This window comes from Salvelinus alpinus, chromosome 5 (assembly GCF_045679555.1).
Source record: "Salvelinus alpinus chromosome 5, SLU_Salpinus.1, whole genome shotgun sequence".
Taxonomy (NCBI): domain Eukaryota; kingdom Metazoa; phylum Chordata; class Actinopteri; order Salmoniformes; family Salmonidae; genus Salvelinus; species Salvelinus alpinus.
Window position 1 is genome coordinate 52,129,551 of NC_092090.1, and position 25,382 is coordinate 52,154,932.

The window sequence follows — 25,382 nt, forward strand, 5'->3', positions numbered from 1 at the left end:
AATGCACCATTTTCACATTTAATTTAATAAAGTTTTTACGGCTGCATTGGACCTTTAAAGGTAATTTTTTTTAAATATAATTTGCCTCCACAGCAACATGAACACCTGAATACTTTCACATACAAACCAGAGGAGGCTATTGGAGGAGCTATAGGAGGACAGGCTCAGTGTAAAGACTGGAATGGAATAAATGGAACGGTATCAAACACTTAATTTATTTATTCCATTTCAGCCATAAAAATGAACCCATCTTCCTATAACTCTTCCCACCAGCCTTTCCTCAGAAATGTCTCTGTTCTGGTAAAACAGAAGTTGAGAATACCACATGTTGCTTCTGTTGTATCGACGTGGATCAACATTAAACCACAGGTTCTGTTCTTGAGACTGATGAGGAAGAGTGGGGTGGTAAGGATTTTGCAACACTACTGTAGTTGGCACAAACTTGTGACTAAGTTAACTTCCTGTTTGCAATACTTGGGGGGAGTTCAATGTTATCTTTCAGCTTTCCCAAAACCAAAGACAATCTCTGTACAGGATCTGAATTTATAACCTTTTGCATGAGAACTTTCCTGCAATGTAGGGAATTTAAAACGTGTAGTATATTTGAGATTAATATAAAAAGGTTTTTGAAGTCTGTAATATAGACTACTTCCTCTGCAATAGCGTCAGAAAATATGGGATTTCCTCACATGAAATTGTAAATAACTTTGTAGCCTACGCAGTTACAAAATGGCTGTAGAAACTGTGGCACAGATTTCACTGTACAATTAGAAGAGAAATGTGTTGATTTGAAGGAAAGACGGGCAGACTCTGGTAAGTCTAGGCTAATTATTATGAAGTTAGTTCGTCAAACATTCAATAGACAGAGTAGGCTTGAGATATGATCCTTTATATTGCTGAACAACCTGATGGTCTCCATAGGAAATGTTTTTAAATATCCTTTATATAGATGAACAACCTGATGGTCTCTGTAGGAAACGTTTTTAAATATCCTTTATATTGATGAACGACCTGATGGTCTATGTAGGAAATGTTTTTAAATATCCTTTATATTGATGAACTGTTTAGGGGTCAGTGCTCAAATGAGTCTCTCTGGGGAGAGAGAGGAGGGCCCTGCCTCTAATACGAGTCTCTCTGGGGAACATGACACCAAAGCTAAGAGGTGAGATGACAATTTTGTTTAATAATTATTATGTTTATTTCCAAAATGCTATATCCCCTCAAAAAATCACATTTGTTTTTTCATCAGATTGCTTATGTGTGTGTACCTTCAATATTAATGTTATCAGATTTTTTATTAATAGATTTGAGATGTGTATAAAACTGTTATTTCTTAGCAAAACACAATATATCCATTGTTTAGCAGGAATGGAATGTTCACATCCTGTCACTTTGACTGTGATATGTGGTTGTCTCACCTAGATATCTAAAGATGAATGCACTTACAGATGACCAAGTTTGACCAAGTTTCTCATAGCAAGAAAATAATCCTGCAGCAACAGGAAATATGAATTATTATGTGGATTGTAATTGATAAAACATTTTTTTTTAGGGCAAATCAAGTTTGACATTTTTAAAGTGGAAATTCCAAACTATGTATAGAACCATTTTAAAAGCTGAAATACACTACAATACAGCATTTGTATTGTAATTCACTCTGGTCCCGGTTTCCCGATAGCGATGGAATTTAGGGTTACCAGTGTTTCAAGTGTATCTTTCCTGCAACTGCTGAATTTGTAACATGCATTTCCCATGCACCACGCAGAGAGAATGGTCACTATGATGACTGAAAACACAACCGTGGGACGAACGAGTGACACATTTCTGGGCATGGGTGGTCCATTTAAAGTGTATTCATTTGCCCTGCATGTGTAACTCATCATATGTCATGATACGTCATCAGAATGTCCACCTAATTTGAGGGCTTAGGGGAGAGGGTGTCTGTAAGTGTTTGAAACACAGCCATGGATCGTTTCTAAATAACATTACCACATGATCAATGACGTCCAAAGCTTCGTTTGATCTCATGCTTTTCTGAACCATGTGTTACAAAATGCGAGAGATCTCACCCAGATTTCCACCTGGTGTCGGTGCTTTTTTCAAATCAAAGTCTCTTTCAAACACTGACCTCTACTGGACACCTTATTTACACATTTAGTTTGATCTTCCAGTTTGTAGAGACTGAACTGTAGCTCAGCAGGTAGGTGTGGGGATTTGGATCAGACATCAACATAGACACAAGATTGAAACCTGGCTATAGTAGAATAATTATTTTCTGTGAAACTGAAATCTTCCCATTGTTGTTTAAATTGTTGTTTAAATTATGTGTTTTATTTAGTGTAGCCTATGATAATATTCTGTCTCTTGTGTCCTAAATAATACCACAGATGCATAGATTCTGAAAACATAGTGAACCTGGAGGCTAAAAGAGAACCCCATATTCTAACTAAATGTTGTTTATTAGTACTCAAATCTATCAATGGCATTTTAGGCACAATTTGGTGAAAGCCCCAAAAAATTCAGAAAGCCTCGGTTTCTGAGATAATGAATAATGAGAACATTTGACAATCAATAATTCGTTGTCAATGAGTTAACCACAACCAACATGCTGGATCTCTATTTAAATCAAATCAAATCAAATTTTATTTGTCACATACACATGGTTAGCAGATGTTAATGCGAGTGTAGCGAAATGCTTGTGCTTGTAGTTCCGACAATGCAGTAATAACCAACGAGTAATCTAACCTAACAATTCCACAAGTACTACCTTATACACACAAGTGTAAAGGGATAAAGAATATGTACATAAAGATATATGAATGAGTGATGGTACAGAACGGCATAAGCAAGATGCAGTAGATGGTATAGAGTACAGTATATACATATGAGATGAGTAATGTAGGGTATATAAACATAAAGTGGCATAGTTTAAAGTGGCTAGTGATACATGTATTACATAAAGATGGCAAGATGCAGTAGATGATATAGAGTACAGTATATACATATACATATGAGATGAGTAATGTAGGGTATGTAAACATTATATTAAGTGGCATTGTTTAAAGTGGCTAGTGATACATTTTTACATACATTTCCTTCAATTCCCATTATTAAAGTGGCTGGAGTTGAGTCAGTATGTTGGCAGCAGCCACTAAATGTTAGTGGTGGCTGTTTAACAGTCTGATGGCCTTGAGATAGAAGCTGTTTTTCAGTCTCTCGGTCCCTGCTTTGATGCACCTGTACTGACCTCGCCTTCTGGATGATAGCGGGGTGAACAGGCAGTGGCTCGGGTGGTTGTTGTCCTTGATGATCTTTATGGCCTTCCTGTGACATCGGGTGGTGTAGGTGTCCTGGAGGGCAGGTAGTTTGCCTCACTACCCTTTGGAGAGCCTTACGCTTGTGGGCGGAGCAGTTGCCGTACCACGCGGTGGTACAGCCCGACAGGATGCTCTCGATTGTGCATCTGTAGAAGTTTGTGAGTGCTTTTGGTGACAAGCCAAATTTCTTCAGCCTCCTGAGGTTGAAGAGGCGCTGCTGCGCCTTCTTCACAACGCTGTCTGTGTGGGTGGACCAATTCAGTTTGTCTGTGATGTGTACGCCGAGGAACTTAAAACTTACTACCCTCTCCACTACTGTCCCGTCAATGTGGATAGGGGGGTGCTCCCTCTGCTGTTTCCTAAAGTCCACAATCATCTACTTTGATTTGTTGACGTTGAGTGTGAGGTTATTTTCCTGACACCACACTCCGAGGGCCCTCACCTCCTCCCTGTAGGCTGTCTCGTTGTTGTTGGTAATCAAGCCTACCACTAGTGTCGTCCGCAAACTTGATGCTTGAGTTGGAGGCGTGCATGGCCACGCAGTCGTGGGTGAACAGGGAGTACAGGAGAGGGCTCAGAATGCACCCTTGTGGGGCCCCAGTGTTGAGGATCAGCGGAGTGGAGATGGTGTTACCTACCCTCACCACCTGGGGGCGGCCCGTCAGTAAGTCCAGTACCCAGTTGCACAGGGCGGGGTCGAGACCCAGTGTCTCGAGCTTGATGACGAGTTTGGGGGTACTATGGTGTTAAATGCTGAGCTGTAGTCGATGAACAGCATTCTCAAATAGGTATTCCTCTTGTCCAGATGGGTTAGGGCAGTGTGCAGTGTGGTTGCGATTGCGTCGTCTGTGGACCTATTGGGTCGGTAAGCAAATTGGAGTGGGTCTAGGGTGTCAGGTAGGGTGGAGGTGATATGGTCCTTAACTAGTCTATCAAAGCACTTCATGATGACGGAAGTGAGTGCTACGGGGCGGTAGTCGTTTAGCTCAGTTACCTTAGCTTTCTTGGGAACAGGAACAATGGTGAAGTATGTGGGAAGAGCAGACTGGGATGGCCGCCTCGCTTCGCGTTCCTAGGAAACTATGCAGTATTTTTTTTTTACGTGTTATTTCTTACATTGGTACCCCAGGTAATCTTAGGTTTCATTACATACAGTCGGGAGGAACTACTGAATATAAGAGCAACGTCAACTCACTATCATTGCGACCAGGAATATGACTCTCCCGAAGCGGATCCTGTGTTTTGCCTTCCACCCAGTACAATGGATCGCATCCCAGCCGGCGACCCAAAACAACGACGCCGTAAAAGGGGCAAACGAAGCGGTCTTCTGGTCAGGCTCCGGAGAAGGGTACACCGCGCTCCACTCCCTAGCATACTACTCGCCAATGTCCAGTCTCTTGACAACAAGGTTGATGAAATCCGAGCAAGGGTAGCATTCCAGAGAGACATCAGAGACTGTAACGTTCTTTACTTCACGGAAACATGGCTCACTCGAGAGACGCTAACAGAGTCGGTGCAGCCAGCTGGTTCCTTCACGCATCGCGCCGACAGAAACAAACATCTTTCTGGTAAGAAGAGGGGCAGGGGGTATGGCTTATGATTAACAAGACGTGGTGTGATCATAACAACATACAGGAACTCAAGTCATTCTGTTCACCTGACTTAGAATTCCTCACAATCAAATGTCGACCGCATTATCTACCAAGGGAATTCTCTTCGATTATAATCACAGCCGTATATATTCCCCCCCAAGCAGACACATCGATGGCCCTGAACGAACTTTATCTGACTCTATGTCAACTGGAAACCACACACCCTGAGGCTGCATTCATCGTAGCTGGGGATTTTAACAAAGCTAATCTGAAAACAAAACTCCCTAAATTCTATCAGCATATCGATTGTGCTACCAGGGCTGGTAAAACCCTGGATCATTGTTATTCTAACTTCCGCGACGCATATAAGGCCCTCCCCCGCCCTCCTTTCGGAAAAGCTGACCACGACTCCATTTTGTTGCTTCCAGCCTACAAACAGAAACTTAAACAAGAAGCTCCTGCGCTCAGGTCTGTTCAACGCTGGTCCGACCAATCTGATTCCACGCTTCAAGACTGCTTCGATCACGTGGATTGGGATATGTTCCGCATTGCGTCCAACAACAACATTGACGAATACGCTGATTCGGTGAGCGAGTTCATTAGAAAGTGCATCAGCGACGTAATACCCACAGCAACGATTAAAACATTCCCAAACCAGAAACCGTGGATTGATGGCAGCATTCGCACGAAACTGAAAGCACGAACCACTGCTTTTAACCAGGGCAAGGTGACCGGAAACATGACCGAATACAAACAGTGTAGCTATTCCCTCCGCAAGGCAATCAAACAAGCTAAGTGCCAGTATAGAGACAAAGTAGAGTCGCAATTCAACAGCTCAGACACAAGAGGTATGTGGCAGGGTCTACAGTCAATCACGGATTACAAAAAGAAAACCAGCCCCGTCACACACCAGGATGTCTTGCTCCCAGACATGGGTCAGTGCTCTAAAATGATTCTCTCTGGGGAACATGACACCAAAGCTAAGGGGTGAGATGACAATTTTATGAAGAATTTATTCAGTTTATTTCCAAAATAAATTGCTATTTTAAGATGAATGCACTTACTGTAAATCACTCTGGATAAGAGCATCTGCTAAATCAGGAGTTCTCAATCCGGGGTCTGTGGAGGTACTGCAGGGGTTCCGTGGCACCGTGACTGTACTCGTTGCAATGTAAGACAATTGATAGAATTTTCACACACACGACCACTTTGTCTGCTCTTAATTATTGCCTAATATAATGGAATGCATTTTTTTTAACCAATTCTGATCGTTGTTACAAGCAGAATTTTTACAATATTACTGTTATATCAACACACTCTTCACACCCTTTAACAACTCTAAATAGCTTTGGCATAGTAGGCATCAAGCCCTTGCCAATAATGTTGCCTACAACGTTGCATACAATGTTAATTTTCATCGAACACATATTACGTCCTAGATGCCTTCAATTGCCCAATTTATTGCCATGCCCAATTTAGGATAATTTTTTAACAATGTGATATTGCGCTCCACAGGGATAATTTGAAATAACATGATGTAGGTAATTAAATAATCAAAACGAAAACTTGTTTATTTTACACTCTTAGAAAAGAAGGTTCCTTATATAACCAACACGGTTTATATCACTTCCTTAATATATGGAACCACTAAAAGTTATATATATTTTTGGGTTCAGTGAAGAAGAACCTCTAGACTTCTGATCAACAAAAGGTCAATGATTTGAGGAGGTGAACCCAGCAGCCCTCCAGTGGTCAGATCAATTCCGCCCGTTTTTTCCAGCACCCGGCCCGGGATTCAAACCAGCCACCTTTCGGCCACAGATCCAACTCCTGTCACAGCGTCAAACTCCTTTGCCACTTGGTGAAAACCTGTGTTAATCTTCAGAAATAAGCATGAGTTAATCTGCCAAAATGCTTTGCAGCCATACATGGTATCACTTGTTATACATAAATATTATGCATAAATCATTACCAAAAGCACCAGACACTGTTTCATGTAGGTCTATAATATTTATGGATTGACCATATAGAAATATCAAAACACTAGATTTTAACTATTACAAAGCAATTACATGTGGCGCAGGAACCACTGACTCGCTGCATTATTCTATAGTATTATCAAGACAACTGCTGTTAACTCTTAACTACTTAGGACAGCTCACGAGGTGTCCTAAATATCTGCCGACTAGGTGGGACTAGAGACTTCATGCATAGCTTTAATTTATACCCATGAGTGTAAATATCTTTATTCTCAGCACTTATACGACCAATTTTATACTCTGAGACGCTTTGTGGATACGGGCCCAGATCTCAACATATTGTTATAAAAAAACGTAGAATGTTTGTTTTACATAATAATAAAATGAGTATTACTAATGTAACCCACTGTAAATACTGGGTTTAGTTGATTGTGTTTCACTGCTCATGTCCGTGTTCTGGAACTGCACGCGTCCCCGTACAGAACATTCCGCGTCCACGTACGGTGTAGCGCCAAGGATATTGTCCAGTTACACGCAAAGTGGGCTGAGGAGATCTTGGGGAATATTGATGAAGTTCACTACAGTGTTGAAACGCCAAAGTTTATTGTTCAATTAGCTTTTTTCTTTACGGTCAGGGACAGTATGAGTGTAGCCAGATCCTTTTCACTCTCTATCCTTGTTTCAATTTGTGGTTCACCGGATTTATCATCATCATCATTATCGAGAGGAGGGACAGACAAGCAACCTGCTAGCCAGCTAAGCTAGTCGGTACAGCTAGGTAAGCTAGCTAGCTACTCTACCAGCAGCATCCTGGTTTATTCTAGCTAGTCGGTACAGCTAGGTAAGCTAGCTTGCTACTCTACCAGCAGCATCCTAGTTTATCCTAGCCAGTCGGTACAGCTAGGTAAGCTAGCTAGCTACTCTACCAGCAGCATCCTAGTTTATCCTAGCTAGTCGGTACAGCCAGGTAAGCTAGCTAGCTACTCTACCAGCAGCATCCTGGTTTATCCTAGCTAGTCGGTACAGCTAGGTAAGCTAGCTAGCTACTCTACCAGCAGCATCCTAGTTTATCCTAGTTAGTCGGTACAGCTAGGTAGGCTAGCTAGCTACTCTACCAGCAGCATCCTAGTTTATCCTAGCTAGTCGGTACAGCTAGGTAAGCTAGCTAGCTACTCTACCAGCAGCATCCTAGTTTATCCTAGCTAGTCGGTACAGCTAGGTAAGCTAGCTAGCTACTCTACCAGCAGCATCCTAGTTTATCCTAGCTACCACCACATCATCACCGGATGCATTTCTTCTGGACAGATGACACTTTTTTTGATGACTAGTTGTTTCTAAATGGCTTCTGGGTTATTTGAGCATCAAAATCTTTGTTTGTAGTTTTTGATTGAGCGAATGCTGATCAGGTTTACTGAGTTGCAAACCAAATGGACAGGTCTAGCTCATTGATTTGTAGATCTGACGCTGTTGCTACCTCAGATTATGAGCCTAGCAGGTGTCGCAAATGAGTTATGTAGTTCCCACAGAATGCCACAGGGAGAAGCAAGAGAGCTACAAACCCATACTGTTTTTTTTGCCTTAAAAACCCTAAACCTAATAATCAATCAAATGTATTTATAAAGCCCTTTTTACATCAACAGATGTCACAAAGTGCTATACAGAAACTCTAACCTTACGTACGACCTATTTTTGCCTTAATCCTAACCCTAGGTATAACCTATTTTAGCCTTAACCCTAAGTATAACCTACTTTAGCCCTAACCCTAACCCTAACCTAACCCTGATTACTGCCTCATTGGCTGTATCCGCTATGGGTCCGCGGTCAAACCACCACCCCTCATCACTGTCAAACGCTCCCTAAAACACTTTTGCGAGCAGGCCTTTCTAATCAACCTGGCTCGGGTATCCTGGAAGGATATCGACCTCATCCTGTCAGTCGAGGATGCCTGGTCATTCTTTAAAAGTAATTTCCTCACCATCTTAGATAAGCATGCCCCGTTCAAAAAAATGCAGAACTAAGAACAGATATAGCCCTTCACTCCAGACCTGACTGCCCTTGACCAGCACAAAAACATCCTGTGGCGGACTGCAATAGCATCCAATAGTCCCCACGATATGCAACTGTTCAGGGAAGTCAGGAACCAATACACGCAGTCAGTCAGGAAAGCAAAGGCTAGCTTTTTGGGACACTGTAAAGTCCATGGAGAACAAGAGCACCTCCTCCCAGCTGCCCACTGCACTGAGGCTAGGTAACATGGTCACTATCGATAAATCCATGATAATCGAAAATTTCAATAAGCATTTCTCAACTGCTGGCCATGCCTTCCTCCTGGCTACTCCTACCCCGGCCAACAGCTCCGCCTCCCCTGCAACTACTCGCCCAAGCCTCCCCAGCTTCTCCTTCACCCAAATAAAGACAGCAGATGTTCTGAATGAGCTGCAAAACTGGACCCGTACAAATCAGCTGGGCTAGACAATCTGGACCCTCTCTTTCTAAAACTATCCGCCGCCATTGTTGCAACCCCTATTACCAGCCTGTTCAACCTCTATTTTGTATCGTCCGAGATCCCTAAAGATTGGAAAGCTGCCGCGGTCATCCCCCTCTTCAAAGGGGTGACACCCTAGACCCAAACTGTTACAGACCTATATCCATCCTGCCCTGCCTATCTAAAATCTTCGAAAGCCAACTTAATAAACAGATCACTGACCATTTTGAATCCCACCGTACCTTCTCCGCTGTGCAATCCGGCTTCCGAGCCGGTCACGGGTGAACTTCAGCCACGCTCAATGTACTAAACGATATCATAACCGCCATCGATAAAAGACAGTACTGTGCAGCCGTCTTCATCGACCTGGCCAAGGCTTTCGACTCTGTCAATCATCGTATTCTTATCGGCAGACTCAATAGCCTTGGTTCTTCTAATGACTGCCTCGCCTGGTTCACCAACTACTTCTCTGATAGAATTCAGTGTGTCAAATCGGAGAGCCTGTTGTCCGGGCCTCTGGCAGTCTCTATGGGGGTACCACAGGGTTCAATTCTCGGGCCGACTCTTTTCTCTGTATATATCAATGATCTCGCTTTTGCTGCGGGCGATTCCCTGATCCACCTTTACGCAGACGACACCATTCTGTATACTTCTGGCCCTTCCTTGGACACTGTGCTAACTAACCTCCGAACGAGCTTCAATGCCATACAACACTCCTTCCGTGGCCTCCAACTGCTCTTAACCTCTCGACGATTACGTCCCACCAGCCAATAGCCAGGGAAAATACAGCGCGCCATTTTCAAATAAAATGATATAAAAATCTAACTTTCATTAAATCACACATGTAAGATACCAAATTAAAGCTACACTCGTTGTGAATCCAGCCAACATGTCAAATTTCAAAAAGGCTTTTCGGCGAAAGCATAAGATGCTATTATCTGATGATAGCACAACAGTAAACAAAGATAGTAGCATATTTCAACACTGCAGGCACGACACAAAACGCAGAAATAAAATATAAATCATGGCTTACCTTTGACGAAATTCTTTTGTTGGCACTCCAATATGTCCCATAAACATCACAAATGGTCCTTTTGTTCGATTAATTCCGTCGATATATATCCAAAATGTCAATTTATTTGGACCGTTTCATCCAGAAAAACACAGTTTCCAACTTTCGCAACGTCACTACAAAATATATCAAAAGTTACATGTAAACTTTACCAGAACATTTCAAACTACTTTTGTAATACAACGTTAGGTATGTTTAAACGTTAATAATCGATCAATTTGAAGACGGGATGATCTGTGTTCAATACAAAAAGAAAACAAACTGACGCAACTTTTTTCGTAACGTGCCTCTCTCAAAAAATGTACTTCATGTGACCCTCATTTACGATAGCCCTACTTCTTCATTACACAAAGGAATAACCTCAACCGATTTCCAAGGACTGGTGACATCCAGTGGAAGCGGTAGGAACTGCAAGCAAGTCCGTTAGAAATCTGGTGTCTCTAAGAAATTTCATTGAAAAGACAGTGACATCAAAAATATAACAATTCTGAAAAGTTTGTCCTCTGGGTTTTGCATGCTACATAAGTTCTGTTATTCATGATTCAAACAGTTTTAGAAACTTCAGAGTGTTTTCTATCCAAATCTACTAATAATATGCATATCTTATATTCTGGGGATGAGTAGCAGGCAGTTGAATTTTGGCATGCTCTTAATCCAAAAGTGAAAATGCTGCCCCCTGCCCTCAAGAAGTTAAACGCTAGTAAAACTAAATGCATGCTTTTCAACCGTTCGCTGCCCGCACCCGCCCGCCCGACTAGCATCACCACCCTGGACGGTTCCGACCTAGAATATGTGTACAACTATAAATACCTAGGTGTCTGGCTAGACTGTAAACTCTCCTTCCAGACTCATATTAAACATCTCCAATCCAAAACCAAATCTAGAATCGGCTTTCTATTTCGTAACAAAGCTTCCTTCACTCACGCCGCCAAACTTACCATAGTAAAACTGACTATCCTACCAATCCTCGACTTCGGCGATGTCATCTACAAAATAGATTCAAACACTCTACTCAGCAAACTGGATGCAGTCTATCACAGTGCCATCCGTTTTGTTACCAAATCACCTTGTACCACCCACCTGTAACGTTTCTGACCTTATTTCCTTTGTTTAGTCTTTATTTAGTTGGTCAGGACGTGAGTTGGGTGGGTATTATCTATGTTGTCTGTTTCTATGTGGGGTTTTCTAGTTTGGCCTGATATGGTTCTCAATCAGAGGCAGCTGTCATTCAGTGTCTCTGATTGGGAACCATATTTAGGTAGCCTGTTTTCTGTTGGGGTTTGTGGGCGATTGTCTATGTGTAGTGTTTGTTTCAGCACTGTTGTTATTTAGCGTCACGGTTGTCACTTTGTTGTTTTTGTAGTGTTCAGTTTCTTTCATTAACCGTTCTCGCACCGGGGTTCCGCTAGTGGAACACCCACAACATTCCGCTGCCTTCGCATTGCGCGAAATTCAAAAAAAAATTTTTTGAAATATTTAACTTCCACACATTAACAAGTCCAATACGGCAAATGAAAGATAAACATCTTGTGAATCCAGCCAACATGTCCGATTTTTTAAAGTTTTACAGCGAAAACACAATATATATTTATGTTAGCTCACCACAATAGCCAAACAGACACCGCTATTTATCCACCGCATAGGTAGCTTTCAAAAAACCGACAAAATATAGATATAATTAGTCACTAACCAAGAAACAACTTCATCAGATGACAGTCTTATAACATGTTACACAATACATTTATGTTTTGTTCAAAAAATTTGCATATTTGAGGTATAAATCATAGTTTTACATTGCAGCTACAGTCACAAATAGCACCCAAGCAGCCAGAATAATTACAGAGAGCAACGTGAAATACTTAAATACTCATCATAAAACATTTATGAAAAATACATGGTGTACAGCAAATGAAAGATAAACATCTTGTGAATCCAGCCAATATTTCCGATTTTTTAAGTGTTTTACAGCGAAAACACAATATAGCATTATATTAGCTTACCACAATAGCCAAACACACAAATGCATTTATCAGCAGCAAAAGGTAGCGATCGCAAAAAAACAGCAAAAGATATATGTCACGTCCTGACCATAGTTCTTATGTGTGTTGCTTGTTTTAGTGTTGGTCAGGACGTGAGCTGGGTGGGCATTCTATGTTGTGTGTCTAGTTTGTCTGTTTCTGTGTTCAGCCTAATATGGTTCTCAATCAGAGGCAGCTGTCAATCGTTGTCCCTGATTGAGAATCATATATAGGTGGCTTGTTTTGTGTTGGGGATTGTGGGTGGTTGTCTTCTGTCTTTGTGTTCTGCACCAGATAGGACTGTCTCGGTTTTCACATTTGTTATTTTGTATTTTGTATAGTGTTATTGTCTCTTCTTTATTAAATCATGTTGAACACTAGCAGCGCTGCATTTTGGTCCTCTCCTTCATCACAGGAAGAAAGCCGTTACAATATGAAATTCATCACTAACCTTGACCAACTTCATCAGATGACAGTCCTATAACATCAGGTTATACAATACACTTATGTTTTGTTCGAAAATGTGCATATTTTGAGCTGCAAACCGTGGTTATACATTGTGAATATGTAGCATCGATTCACCAGAATCTCCGGAGATATTTTGGACACTCACCTAATCTGACCAAAGAACTCATCATAAACTTTACTAAAAAATACATGTTGGACAGCAAATGAGAGATACACTAGTTCTTAACTTTTACTTGGTACTCATCCCGGATCCGGGAGCACCCCCCACAGTAAAAAAGCTGACTAGCATAGCCTAGCATAGCGTCACAAGTAAATACTAGCATCTAAATATCATTAAATCACAAGTCCAAGACACCAGATGAAAGATACAGATCTTGTGAATCCAGCCATCATTTCTGATTTTTAAAATGTTTTACAGGGAAGACACAATATGTAAATCTATTAGCTAACCACGATAGCAAAAGACACAACTTTTTTTTCTCCACCATTTTTTTCCTGCATGGGCAGCTATCACAATTTCGACTAAATAAAGATATATATAGCCACTAACCAAGAAACAACTTCATAAGATGACAGTCTGATAACATATTTATGGTATAGCATATGTTTTTTTTGAAAAATGTGCATATTTCAGGTATAAATCACAGTTCTACATTGCAGCTGCAATCTGAAATAGCGTTGGAAGCAGCCGGAATAATTACAGAGACCGACGTCAATTACCAAAATACTCATCCTAAAACATTTCTGAAAAATACACAGCATACAGCAAATGAAAGCCCAACATCTTGTGAATCCAGCCATCATTTCTGATTTTTAAAATGTTTTACAGGGAAGACACAATATGTAAGTCTATTAGCTAACCACGTTAGCAAAAGACACCACTTTTTTTACTCCACCAGTTTTTTACTCCATCAGTAGCTATCACTAATTCGACTAAATAAAGATATATATAGCCACTAACCAAGAAACAACTTCATAAGATGACAGTCTGATAACATATTTATGGTATAGCATATGTTTTTTTAGAAAAATGTGCATTTTTCAGGTATAAATCACTGTTTACCATTGCAGCCACTATCACAAAACTCACCCAAAGCGACTAGAATAACTACAGAGAGCAACGTGTATTACCTAATTACTCATCTTAAAACATTTCTGAAAAATACACAGCGTACAGCAAATGAAAGCCCAACATCTTGTGAATCCAGACAATATTTCAGATTTTCTAAGTGTTTTACAGCGAAAACACAATATATCGTTATATTAGCATACCACATGAGCTAACATCACCCCAGCATTGATTCCAGGCAAAAAGCGCGATAACGTTATCACCACCAAAATATATTAATTTTTTCACTAACCTTCTCAGAATTCTTCAGATGACAGTCCTGTAACATCATATTACACAATGCATATAGAGTTTGTTCGAAAATGTGCATATTTAGCATCACAAATCGTGGTTATGCTATGTAATCAGTCAAAACATGGCATGCATTCTGGCCGGCGCCATCTTGGAAGGGCACCTAAGTTTACGATTATTTATCGATTAGATTGACAAAAAAAATACAGGTTGGACAGCTAATGAAAGATGCATTGGTTATTAATGCAACCGCTGATTTAGATTTTTAAAATTAACGTTACTAGACAAACAGTGTGCGTTACAGCCAGACTAGTGCCGCAATAATGGCCGAAAAATGCATTTACATTTTTCCACATAAATACGGAATAAAATCCTAAATAGCTCTTACTTTTGGACGAGCTTCCATCAGAATCTTGGGCAAGGTGTCCTTTTGTCCAAAATAATCGTTGCTTTGTTGTAAAACCTCCACTTCAACTTCGGAACTAGCAGCTAACAGTAGCTACGTGGCACACACATGTCCAAATCCTCAAACGCAATACTACGAAAATTCCGAAAATAACAATATACTCGCATAAACTGATATAAATCGGTTTCAAATAACTTCGTTATGATGTTTCTAACACCTGTACCGAATTAAATTACAGACGGACATATCTAAGGCCGATAACTGAGCGTTTCAAAATGCTATCCTGGGGTCTTGCGTTGCGTAATGGCGGAAGTCGAAAAGAGAGCGCACCTCGTTCCTTGCCCTTTTATAAGCTCTGAGAAATACATAGAAACACCATTCCACTTCTCATTGGTTACTGACATCCAGGGGAAGGCGGGTGCAGTTCATTTCGATCCATAGGGCACACACAGAGTTTTAAACTGATCCGAGATCAGAGCCTAGTTTTCAGACCTTCGCATGTCCTGTCATGATTTTCGCTGTAGAAAGAGTTCTGGTTCACCCACAGACATAATTCAAACGGTTTTAGAAACTAGAGATTGTTTTCTATCCAATAGTAATAATAATATGCATATTGTACGAGCAAGAATTGAGTATGAGGCAGTTTAACTTCTTGAAGATAGGGTGCAGAGTTTTCACTTAGGGAAAAATAGCGTGCGCAATTTCAACTTCGTGCTACTCATCCCCAGAATATAAGATATACATATTATTAGTAGATTTGGATAGGAAACACTCTGAAGTTTCTAAAACTGTTTGAATCATATCTGTAAGTATAACAGAACTTATATAGCAGTCAAAACCCTGAGGACTAACTTTTTTCTTTTTAAGTTCCTGTATGTTCAATGGTTTGTTATGGGCAAACCAGAATTCGAATCAGTATACACGTAGTTCCTACTGCTTCCACTGGATGTCGCCATTGTATGGAAAAAGGTTAAGGTTTTTCCTTAGTTAACAGAGAAAGATATTGACCCGGAAGTGGAGTGACGTCGTTTGTTTATGTTTGAGAGTTGAGCAAGACTTGAAAAGTACCGTGAGTTTGTTGATATCCTGTATTGAAAACAGATTGACCAGTCTTCAATTTGATCGATTATTAACGTTTACAAATAACTTAAGTTGTATTACAAAAGTACTTTGAAATGTTTTGGCAAAGTTTAGAGGTAATTTTTTAGATATTTTGTCGTGATTTTGCGCAAATTGAACGCTGTTTTTCCTGGTACAACGGCGCCAAATAAATGGACAATTTGGATATATATGGACGGAATTAATCGAACTAAAGGACCATTTGTGATGTTTATGGGACATATTGGAGTGCCAACAAAAGAATCTCGTCAAAGGTAATGCATGTTTTATATTTTATTTCTGCGTTTTGAGTAGCGCCGGCATGGTTGAAATTGTCAAAAAAGAGAGTGTAGCCTCTGTACTATCATCAGATAATAGCATCTTATGCTTTCGCCGAAAAGCCTTTTTGAAATCTGACATGTTGGCTGGATTCACAACGAGTGTAGCTTTAATTTGGTATCTTATATGTGTAATTTAATAAAGTTTGATTTTATAGATTTTTTTTTGAATCTGGCGCTCTACATTTTAACAGGCTGTTGGGACGCTAGCGTCCCGCGATCCCAGAGAGGTTAATTTGGAGACGATATTTTCCAAAGTGGAAACAGCACCCCCTGTATTGAGAAAAGGTTAACCTCTACTTCATCACCCTCCCGGATCCGGGATCCTCCTCATCAAAAAAGCTGACTAGCATAGCCTAGCCTAACGGGACAGGGATATCATATAATATAATTTTTATGAAATCACAAGTCCAATACAGTAAATGAAAGATAAATATCTTGTGAATCCAGCCATCATTTCCGAGTTTTAAAATGTTTTACAGCGAAAACACAATATGTATTTCTATTAGCTAACCACAATAGCCAAACACAAAACCGCATATTTTCACCATGTTTCCACCGCATAGGTAGCTTTCACAAAACCGACAAAATAGAGATAAAATTAATCACTAACCTTGAACAACTTCATCAAATGACAGTATTATAACATGTTATACAATACATTTATGTTTTGTTCGAAAATGTGCATATTTGAGGTATAAATCATAGTTTTACAATGCAGCCACCATCAAAAATAGCACCAAAGCAGCCAGAATAATTACAGAGAGCAACGTGAAATAATTAAATACTCATCATAAAACATTTAGGAAAAATACATGGTGTACAGCAAATGAAAGATAAACATCTTGTGAATCCAGCCAATATTTCTGATTTTTTAAGTGTTTTACAGCGAAAACACAATATAGAATTATAATTAGCTTACCACAATAGCCAAACACACAAAGGCATTTATTCACCGCAAAGGTAGCTTTCGCAAAAACCAGCAATAGATATAAAATTAATCACTAACCTTTGGACAACTTCATCAGATGACAGTCTTATAACATCATGTTATACAATACATTTATGTTTTGTTCGAAAATGTGCATATTTAGAGCTGCAAATCGTGGTTATACATTGTGAATACGTAGCAACAATTCCCCAGAATGTCCGAATACTTGTTGTATGGCAAATGAAAGATACACTGGTTCTTAATGCAACCGCTGTGTTAGATTTAAAAAAAGAACTTTACCACAACATACAGCTTGGGTTATTGTGAGACAGCCCTCACCAACACGGCAGAGAATAGGCATCAACATATTACACAGAAATACGAAATAACATCATAAATGTTGTCTTACTTTTGCTGAGCTTCTATCAGAATGTTGTACAAGGAGTCCTATTGGTTTTAGAATGTCCATTTCTTCTGTCGAATTAGCAACCTTGGCTAGCATTGTGGCGCGAACATTCCCATCATCTCTTGGCGCAAAGAACGGAAAATTCCAAAAGTCCCAATAAACGTTGAATAAACTGATAAAACTCGGTTGAAAAAACCTACTTTATGATGTTTTTATCATATGTATCAAATAAAATCAGCGCCGGAGATATTCGCCGTGTATACCGAACGCTTTTCAGAAGACAATGTCGAGGTCCCCCGCGCGCTGTCGAAGACATAGAAAATACCGGACCTGTCACTCCAAAAGCTCTTATTTGGCCTCAGATAAAGCTAGACACCCCATTCAACCTTCCACTGCCTGTTGACATCTAGTGGAAGGCATATGAAGTGCATACATATCGATAAATAAAAGCCAGTTGAATAGGCAGGCCCTGAAACAGAGCCTCGTTTTCAGATTTTTCACTTCCTGTATGGAAGTTTGCTGCCAAATGAGTTCTGTTTTACTCACAGATATAATTCAAACAGTTTTAGAAACTGAGTGTTTTCTATCCAATAGTAATAATAATATGCATATTGTATGATCTAGAACAGAGTACGAGGCCGTTTAATTTGGGCACAATTTTTTCCAAAGTGAAAACAGCGCCCACCTATTGACTAGAAGTTTTTAAAACCCTAACCATAGGTATAATCTATTTTAGCCTGAACCCCAGACTTCTAACCCCTAACCCTAATTCTAGGGTAGGGTAAGCTAGAACACTTTTAGAAACTATTTTGGTAATAATATTATGTTAGTAAATACAACTATAGTACTAAATAGCATGTTGATTCATTTGTTAATCAAAACCTGTCTAAGCATTTTGCTTTTTTTGTTATGTTATTTTATTATATTTATTATTGCAAGGCAGAACACTTGATAAACAAGACACATTAGTTTAATTTTTCAAATATAGTCTGAACTTTGTGACCTAATTCTGTGTGAAAGTCCAGCAATTGGCGTGGGATAGATGGGGCAGGTTTGAGATCTAAGGAATTAACAAGAAAAATAGACTTTTAAAATAAAATAAAAATAAACACTTAAAAAATAAAATAAAATAAAAATGAACTTGATCGATTTATTTCTCAGCTGCCTCACCAATGTCTGTAAGTGAATGAATATCTTTCATTGCTACATTTCCAATAGATGGCAGCATAAGACCACGAAGCATAAGTTATATGCTACAAGCAGCAATATAAGTGACATAAAATAGCATGCAACCACAGACTATATGTCCCATAATTTTCTAAAATGGTCACTCATTACTTTAGTTAGCTATATATCTCGTATTAGGGCTGTGTTGCTTTTGGGAGAGCAAAACAAATAGTGACTATAGCAGGTATTGAACACCGGGTAAATAATCACTAGTCAGACCCTCAACCTCAGTATACATTCATTATAAAAAATTATCTTAATATCTGATATTGCGAGTAAAAGACAAGAGTGCGTCTTCCAGCCCGCCAATAAATTACATAATTCAACCCTCCCCGTTAGTAAATTTACCTCAACATGCCCCCGGAGAAGGCAGAGTAACGACACAAGCTTTTTAGCGGGGCTGAGATGACTAATAGAGAGATAAGGAAGAGCGGGTCGATGCTGGTTGATGAATTTCACAATGAATGTACCTGGAAAATAAGTTTTCCTCGAACAGAGGTGACTGAATTAATGTTCAGGCTTATTGATAATCGTTATATTAATGAAGTATAATTTCAAAACATGAGCATAAAAACTGGTAATAATAAACATGAATCATCATTATATTACTTCAAAGTATTCTGTTAAATATTGTTTCAGTCCTTCCTCTTGCATTAGCAGTGTGGAAAGGGACAGAAAGAAGCACACAGGAGTTTTCCTGTGAGGGGGAGTGGTGGTGTATCCAGGGAGAAAACTATACTGATCTTCTGAAATGTCATTTGTGGTCTTATGCTGCCATCTATTGGAATTATGTAGCAACTGCAGTACTACTGAATAATGTCTAATTCCTTACTCAAGTAGTAATTACTCAGAATTGCAAAATATACAATCTTCTAGTTAATTGTATCACTTACAACTATAAAATAACCACTTATAGCATAGTAAACAATTAAACTGACATTAACGAAAAACACCATACATTTAGTTAATTTAGTTAATTACCAAATTGAGCTGGTCGGTCACATTTGACAGTGAGACAGATATATAGCATTTTGCCAAAAATAACATGATTTTGTCTCTCTGAAATCAAACCATCAAGTGACAGATTTTAAACAAATCCCTGTATGTGAGAGATGTAATGTTTGTCTCTGTTGTGTTGAAGTCCAATCAAGCAGGTGAGACCAGCCTCCCCTGTACCCAGCTGTGTGTCCATGAAGAGTGACCGGTCTATGTTTCGTCCTATACAGTTTAGAGAGGGAGACTTTTCTACAGAACAAAGGTAAGAAGAACTCATGGGTCATGGTCAGTGCACTCCCTGAATGAGGCGATGTAATCTCTATCCAGATTGCCTAGTCAGTTTTACCACTACCTTCATGTACATATTACCTCAACTACCTGTTACCCCTGTACATTGACTCAGTACTGGTACTCCTTATAGTCTCATTATTACCTCAACTACCTGGTACCTCTGCACATTGACTCAGTACTGGTACTCCTTATAGCCTCATTATTACCACAACTACCTGGTACCCCTGCACATTGACTCAGTACTGGTTCGCCTTATAGTCTCATTATTGTTATTTTATTGAGTTACTATTTCCTTTTTTTTATTTACAAGGTACAAGGACAAGGTATCACGTCCGGAGAACAGGTCAGGGTTCCAGAACCTCAGGCAGACCAGCGGAAACTGGATCAGCAGCACGATAAGGTATCACGTCTGGTGGATCATGTATCAACACTGATAGGATGGAAAGAAAGAGGGCGCTGCTCTCGGATCAGTTCTCCATCAAATATTTTGTTAACATTATAATTATTTCACATTACTGATGACGGATCAGCACCTGGAGAAATATACCTATGGCTGCAAATATTGAGGCGTCTTATTCTAATGCTTACCCAATAAAAATTAACTAAATCACGTTAGGCTGCACATCATAAAATATATTGAGACAAATTACAGACAGTAAACAAGTAGCAAAATATAACTAAATTGATTGAATGAACATAAAATGTGGCTCACATCAACACCATTATCCCAGAAACGCAAGATCCACTCCAATTTGCACACCGCCCTAACAGATCCACAGATGATGCAATCTCTATTGCACTCCACACTGCCCTTTCCCACCTGCACAAAAGGAACACCTATGTGAGAATACTATTCACTGACTACAGCTCAGTGTTCAACACCATAGGGCCCTCAAAGCTCATCAATAAGCTAAGGACCCTGGGACTAAACACCTCCCTCCGCAACTGGATCCTGAAATTCCTGACGGGCCGCCCCCAGGTGGTAAGGGTAGGTAACAACATATCCGCCACGCTAATCCTCAACACAGGGGCCCCTCAGAGGTGTGTGCTCAGCCCCCACCTATACTCCCTGTTCACTCATGACTGCACGGCCAGGCATGACTCCAACACCATCATTAAGTTTGCCGATGACACAACAGTGGTAGGCCTGATCACCGACAACGACGAGACAGTCTATAGGGAGGAGGTCAGATACCTAGCCGTGTGGTGCCTGAATAACAACCTATCCCTCAACATAATCAAGACAAAGGAGATCATTGTGGACTACAGGAAAAAGAAGACCGAGCACGCCCCCATTCCCATCGACAGGGCTGTAGTGGAGCAGGTTGAGAGCTTCAAGTTCCTTCGCATCCACATCACCAACAAAGTAAGATGGTCCAAGCACACCAAAACAGTCGGGAAGAGGGAACGACAAAACCTATTCCCCCTCAGGAGACTGAAAAGATTTGGCATGGGTCTTCAGATCCTCAAAAGGTTCTACAGCTGCACCATCGAGAGCATCCTGACTGGTTGCATCACTGCCTGGTTTGGCATCGAGAGCATCTTGACTGGCTGCATCACTGCTTGGTTTGACAACTGATCGGACTCCGACCGCAAGGCACTACAGAGGGTAGAGCGAACGGCCCAGTACATCACTGGGGCCAAGCTTCCTGCCATCCAGGACCTCTATACCAGGCAGTGTCAGAGGAAGGCCCTAAAAATTGTCAAAGACTCCAGCCACCTTAGTCATAGACTGTTATCTCTGCTATCGCATGGCAAGCGGTACCGGAGTGCCAAGTCTATGTCCAAGAGGCTTCTAAACAGCTTCTACCCCCAAGCAATAAAAGTCCTGACTCAACATCTAATCAAATGGATGCCCAGACTATTTGCATTGCCCCCCTCTTTTACACCACTGCTACTCTCTGTTGCTATCATCTATGCATAATCAATTTAATAACTGTACCTACATGTACATATTACCCCAAATTACTGGTGCCACCACACATTGACTCTGTACCGGTACCCACCTGTATATAGTCTCGCTATTGTTATTTTACTGCTGCTCTTTAATTACTTGCTACTTTTATTTCATATTCGTATTCAAATTGTTTATATTTACCTGCATTGTTTGTTAGGGGCTCGTAAGTAAGCATTCACTGTAAAGTCTACACCTGTTGTATTTGGCACATGTGACTAGTAAAATTTGATTTGATTTGAATTATTGCATAATATAATGGAATGCATATTTCTTTGGACCAATTCTGATCGTTGTTACAAGCAGAGTTTTGACAATATTACTGTTATATCAACACACTCTTCACACCCATTTAACAACTCTAAATAGCTTTGGCATAGTAGGCATCAAGTCCTTTGCCAATCCCTTGCCAATAATGTTGGCTACAACATTGCATATGATGTTCATTTTCATCGAACACATGTTGCGCCCTAGATGCCTTCAATTGCCCAATTTATAGCCATGCCCAATTTAGGATTATCTTTTAACAACGTGATGTTGTGCTCCAACGGTAGAACTTGAAGTAACATAATGTAGATTACTAAATAATCAAAAGAAAACGTGTTTATTATACACTCTTAGAAAAGAAGGTTCCTTATAGAACCAAAAAGGATTCTATCACTTCCTTAATATATAGAACCACTGAAAGTTAAATACATTTTGGGTTCAGTGAAGAAGAACCTCTTGTCACGTTCCTGACCTGTTTTCCTTTGTCTTATATTTATTTTAGTTGGTCAGGGCGTGAGTTGGGTGGGTTTGTCTATGGTTGATTTTCTATGTTGGGATTTTTGTGTTCGGCCTGGTATGATTCTCAATCAGAGGCAGCTGTCAATCGTTGTCCCTGATTGAGAATCATACTTAGGCAGCCTGGGTTTCACGTGTGTTTTGTGGGTGTTTGTTTCCGTGTTTGTGTTTTTCACCACACGGTACTGTATCTGTTTTCTGCACTTCGTTTATTTGTTTTGTATTTTCAGTGTTCAGTTTTTCCGTTATAATAAATCATTCATCATGAACACTAACCACTCCGCGTATTGGTCCGATCCTTCTCGCCTCTCCTCGTCCGAGGAGGAGGAATATGACGATAGCCGTTACAGAAACACCCACCACCAAAGGACCAAGCGGAGTGGAAAAGGGCAGCAACAGCAGCAGCAGCAGCGGCAAAAAAAACAGGACTCCTGAACTTGGGAAGAGATCCTGGACGGCAAAGGACCCTGGGTTCAGCCAGGGGAATATCGCCGTCCCAAGGAAGAGTTGGAGGCAGCGAAGGCAGAGAGGCGCTGGTATGAGGAGGCAGCGCGGCGACGCGGTTGGGAGCCCGAGAGTCAGACCCAAATATTTCTTGGGGGGGACACACGCGGAGTTTGGCCAAGCCGGGTAGGATACCTGAGCCAACTCCCCGTGCTTACCGTGGAGTGAGAGGGCGTCGTACTGGTCAGACACCGTGTTATGCGGTAAAGCGCACGGTGTCCCCAGTACGCGTTCTTAGTCCAGTGCGGGCTATTCCACCTCGCCGCACTGGTAGGGCTAGGTTGGGCATCGAGCCGGGTGTCATGAAGCCGGCCCAACGCATCTGGCCTCCAGTGCGTCTCCTCGGGCCGGCGTACATGGCACCAGCCTTACAAATGGTGTCCCCGGTTCGCCAGCATAGCTCAGTGCGGGCTATTCCACCTCGCCGCACTGGCAGGGCTACGGGGATCATTCAACCTGGTAAGGTTGGGCAGGCTCGGTGCTCAAGAGCGTGTGTCCTCCTTCACGGTCCGGTAATTCCGGTGCCACCTCCACGTACCAGTCCTCCGGTGGCAGCCCCCCGCACAAGGCTGTCTCTCCGTCTCCTCCCTACAGGTGTGCCTGTCTGCCCAGCGCTGTCTGAACTGCCTGCCTGCCCAGCGCTGTCTGAACTGCCTGCCTGCCCAGCGCTGTCTGAACTGTCTGCCTGCCCAGCGCTGTCTGAACTGCCTGCCTGCCCAGCGCTGTCTGAACTGCCTGTCTGCCCAGCGCTGTCTGAGCTGCCTGCCTGCCCAGCGCTGTCCGTCTGTCCTGAGCCGTCAGAGCTGCCCGTCTGTCCCGAGCCGTCAGAGCTGCCCGTCTGTCCCGAGCCGTCAGAGCCGTCCGCCAGACAGGAGCAGCCAGAGCCTTCCGCCAGACAGGACCAGCCAGAGCCGTCCAGCCAGGACCAGCCAGAGCCGTCCAGCCAGGACCAGCCAGAGCCGTCCAGCCAGGATCCGCCAGAGCCGTCCAGCCAGGATCCGCCAGAGCCGTCCAGCCAGGATCCGCCAGAGCCGTCCAGCCAGGATCTGCCAGAGCCGTCCAGCCAGGATCTGCCAGAGCCGTCCAGCCAGGACCAGCCAGAGCCGTCCAGCCAGGATCCGCCAGAGCCAGCCAGCCAGGATCCGCCAGAGCCAGCCAGCCAGGATCCGCCAGAGCCAGCCAGCCAGGATCCGCCCCTCAGTCCGGTGCTGCCCCTCAGTCCGGTGCTGCCCCTCAGTCCGGTGCTGCCCCTCAGTCCGGTGCTGCCCCTCAGTCCGGAGCTGCCCCTCAGTCCGGTGCTGCCCCTCAGTCCGGTGCTGCCCCTCAGTCCGGTGCTGCCCCTCAGTCCGGTGCTGCCCCTCAGTCCAGTGCTGCCCCTCAGTCCGGAGCTGCCCCTTAGTCCGGTGCTGCGTACATGGAGGGTGGTTGTTAGGAGGAGGCCACGGGGGCGAGTAAGGAGGCGGACAAAGACATTGTTAAGGTGGGGTCCACATCCCGCGCCAGAGCCGCCACCGTGGACAGACGCCCACCCAGACCCTCCCCTAGAATTTATGGTGGTGCGCCCGGAGTTCGCACCTTAAGGGGGGGGTTCTGTCACGTTCCTGACCTGTTTTCCTTTGTCTTGTATTTATTTTAGTTGGTCAGGGCGTGAGTTGGGTGGGTTTGTCTATGGTTGATTTTCTATGTTGGGATTTTTGTGTTCGGCCTGGTATGATTCTCAATCAGAGGCAGCTGTCAATCGTTGTCCCTGTTTGAGAATCATACTTAGGCAGCCTGGGTTTCACGTGTGTTTTGTGGGTGTTTGTTTCCGTGTTTGTGTTTTTCACCACACGGTACTGTATCTGTTTTCTGCACTTCGTTTATTTGTTTTGTATTTTCAGTGTTCAGTTTTTCCGTTATAATAAATCATTCATCATGAACACTAACCACTCCGCGTATTGGTCCGATCCTTCTCGCCTCTCCTCGTCCGAGGAGGAGGAATATGACGATAGCCGTTACACCTCTAGAGTTCTGATCAACAAAAGGTTCATGTTTTGAGGATGTGAACCCAGCAGCCCTCCATTGGTCAGATCAAGTCCGCCCGTTTTTTCCAGCGCCCGGCCAGGGATTCAAACCAGCCACCTTTCGGCCACAGGTCTAACTCCTGCCACAGCTCCA

The 25,382-nt window shown here is 42.0% G+C and overlaps 1 protein-coding gene across 1 annotated transcript in view; it reads left to right on the plus strand.

Annotated features, from left to right (window-relative positions):
• Positions 1-343: 343 nt before the first annotated feature.
• LOC139575072 (NLR family CARD domain-containing protein 3-like) overlaps positions 344-25,382 on the plus strand; it is a 40,391-nt gene continuing 15,352 nt past the window's right edge. Inside the window, exons 1-4 of the mRNA XM_071400053.1 lie at positions 344-813; positions 1,069-1,162; positions 19,839-19,955; positions 20,295-20,384. Coding sequence (XP_071256154.1) covers positions 1,083-1,162; positions 19,839-19,955; positions 20,295-20,384 — 287 coding nt within the window. The 5' untranslated portion in view covers positions 344-813; positions 1,069-1,082. The remainder of the gene's footprint in view (positions 814-1,068; positions 1,163-19,838; positions 19,956-20,294; positions 20,385-25,382) is intronic.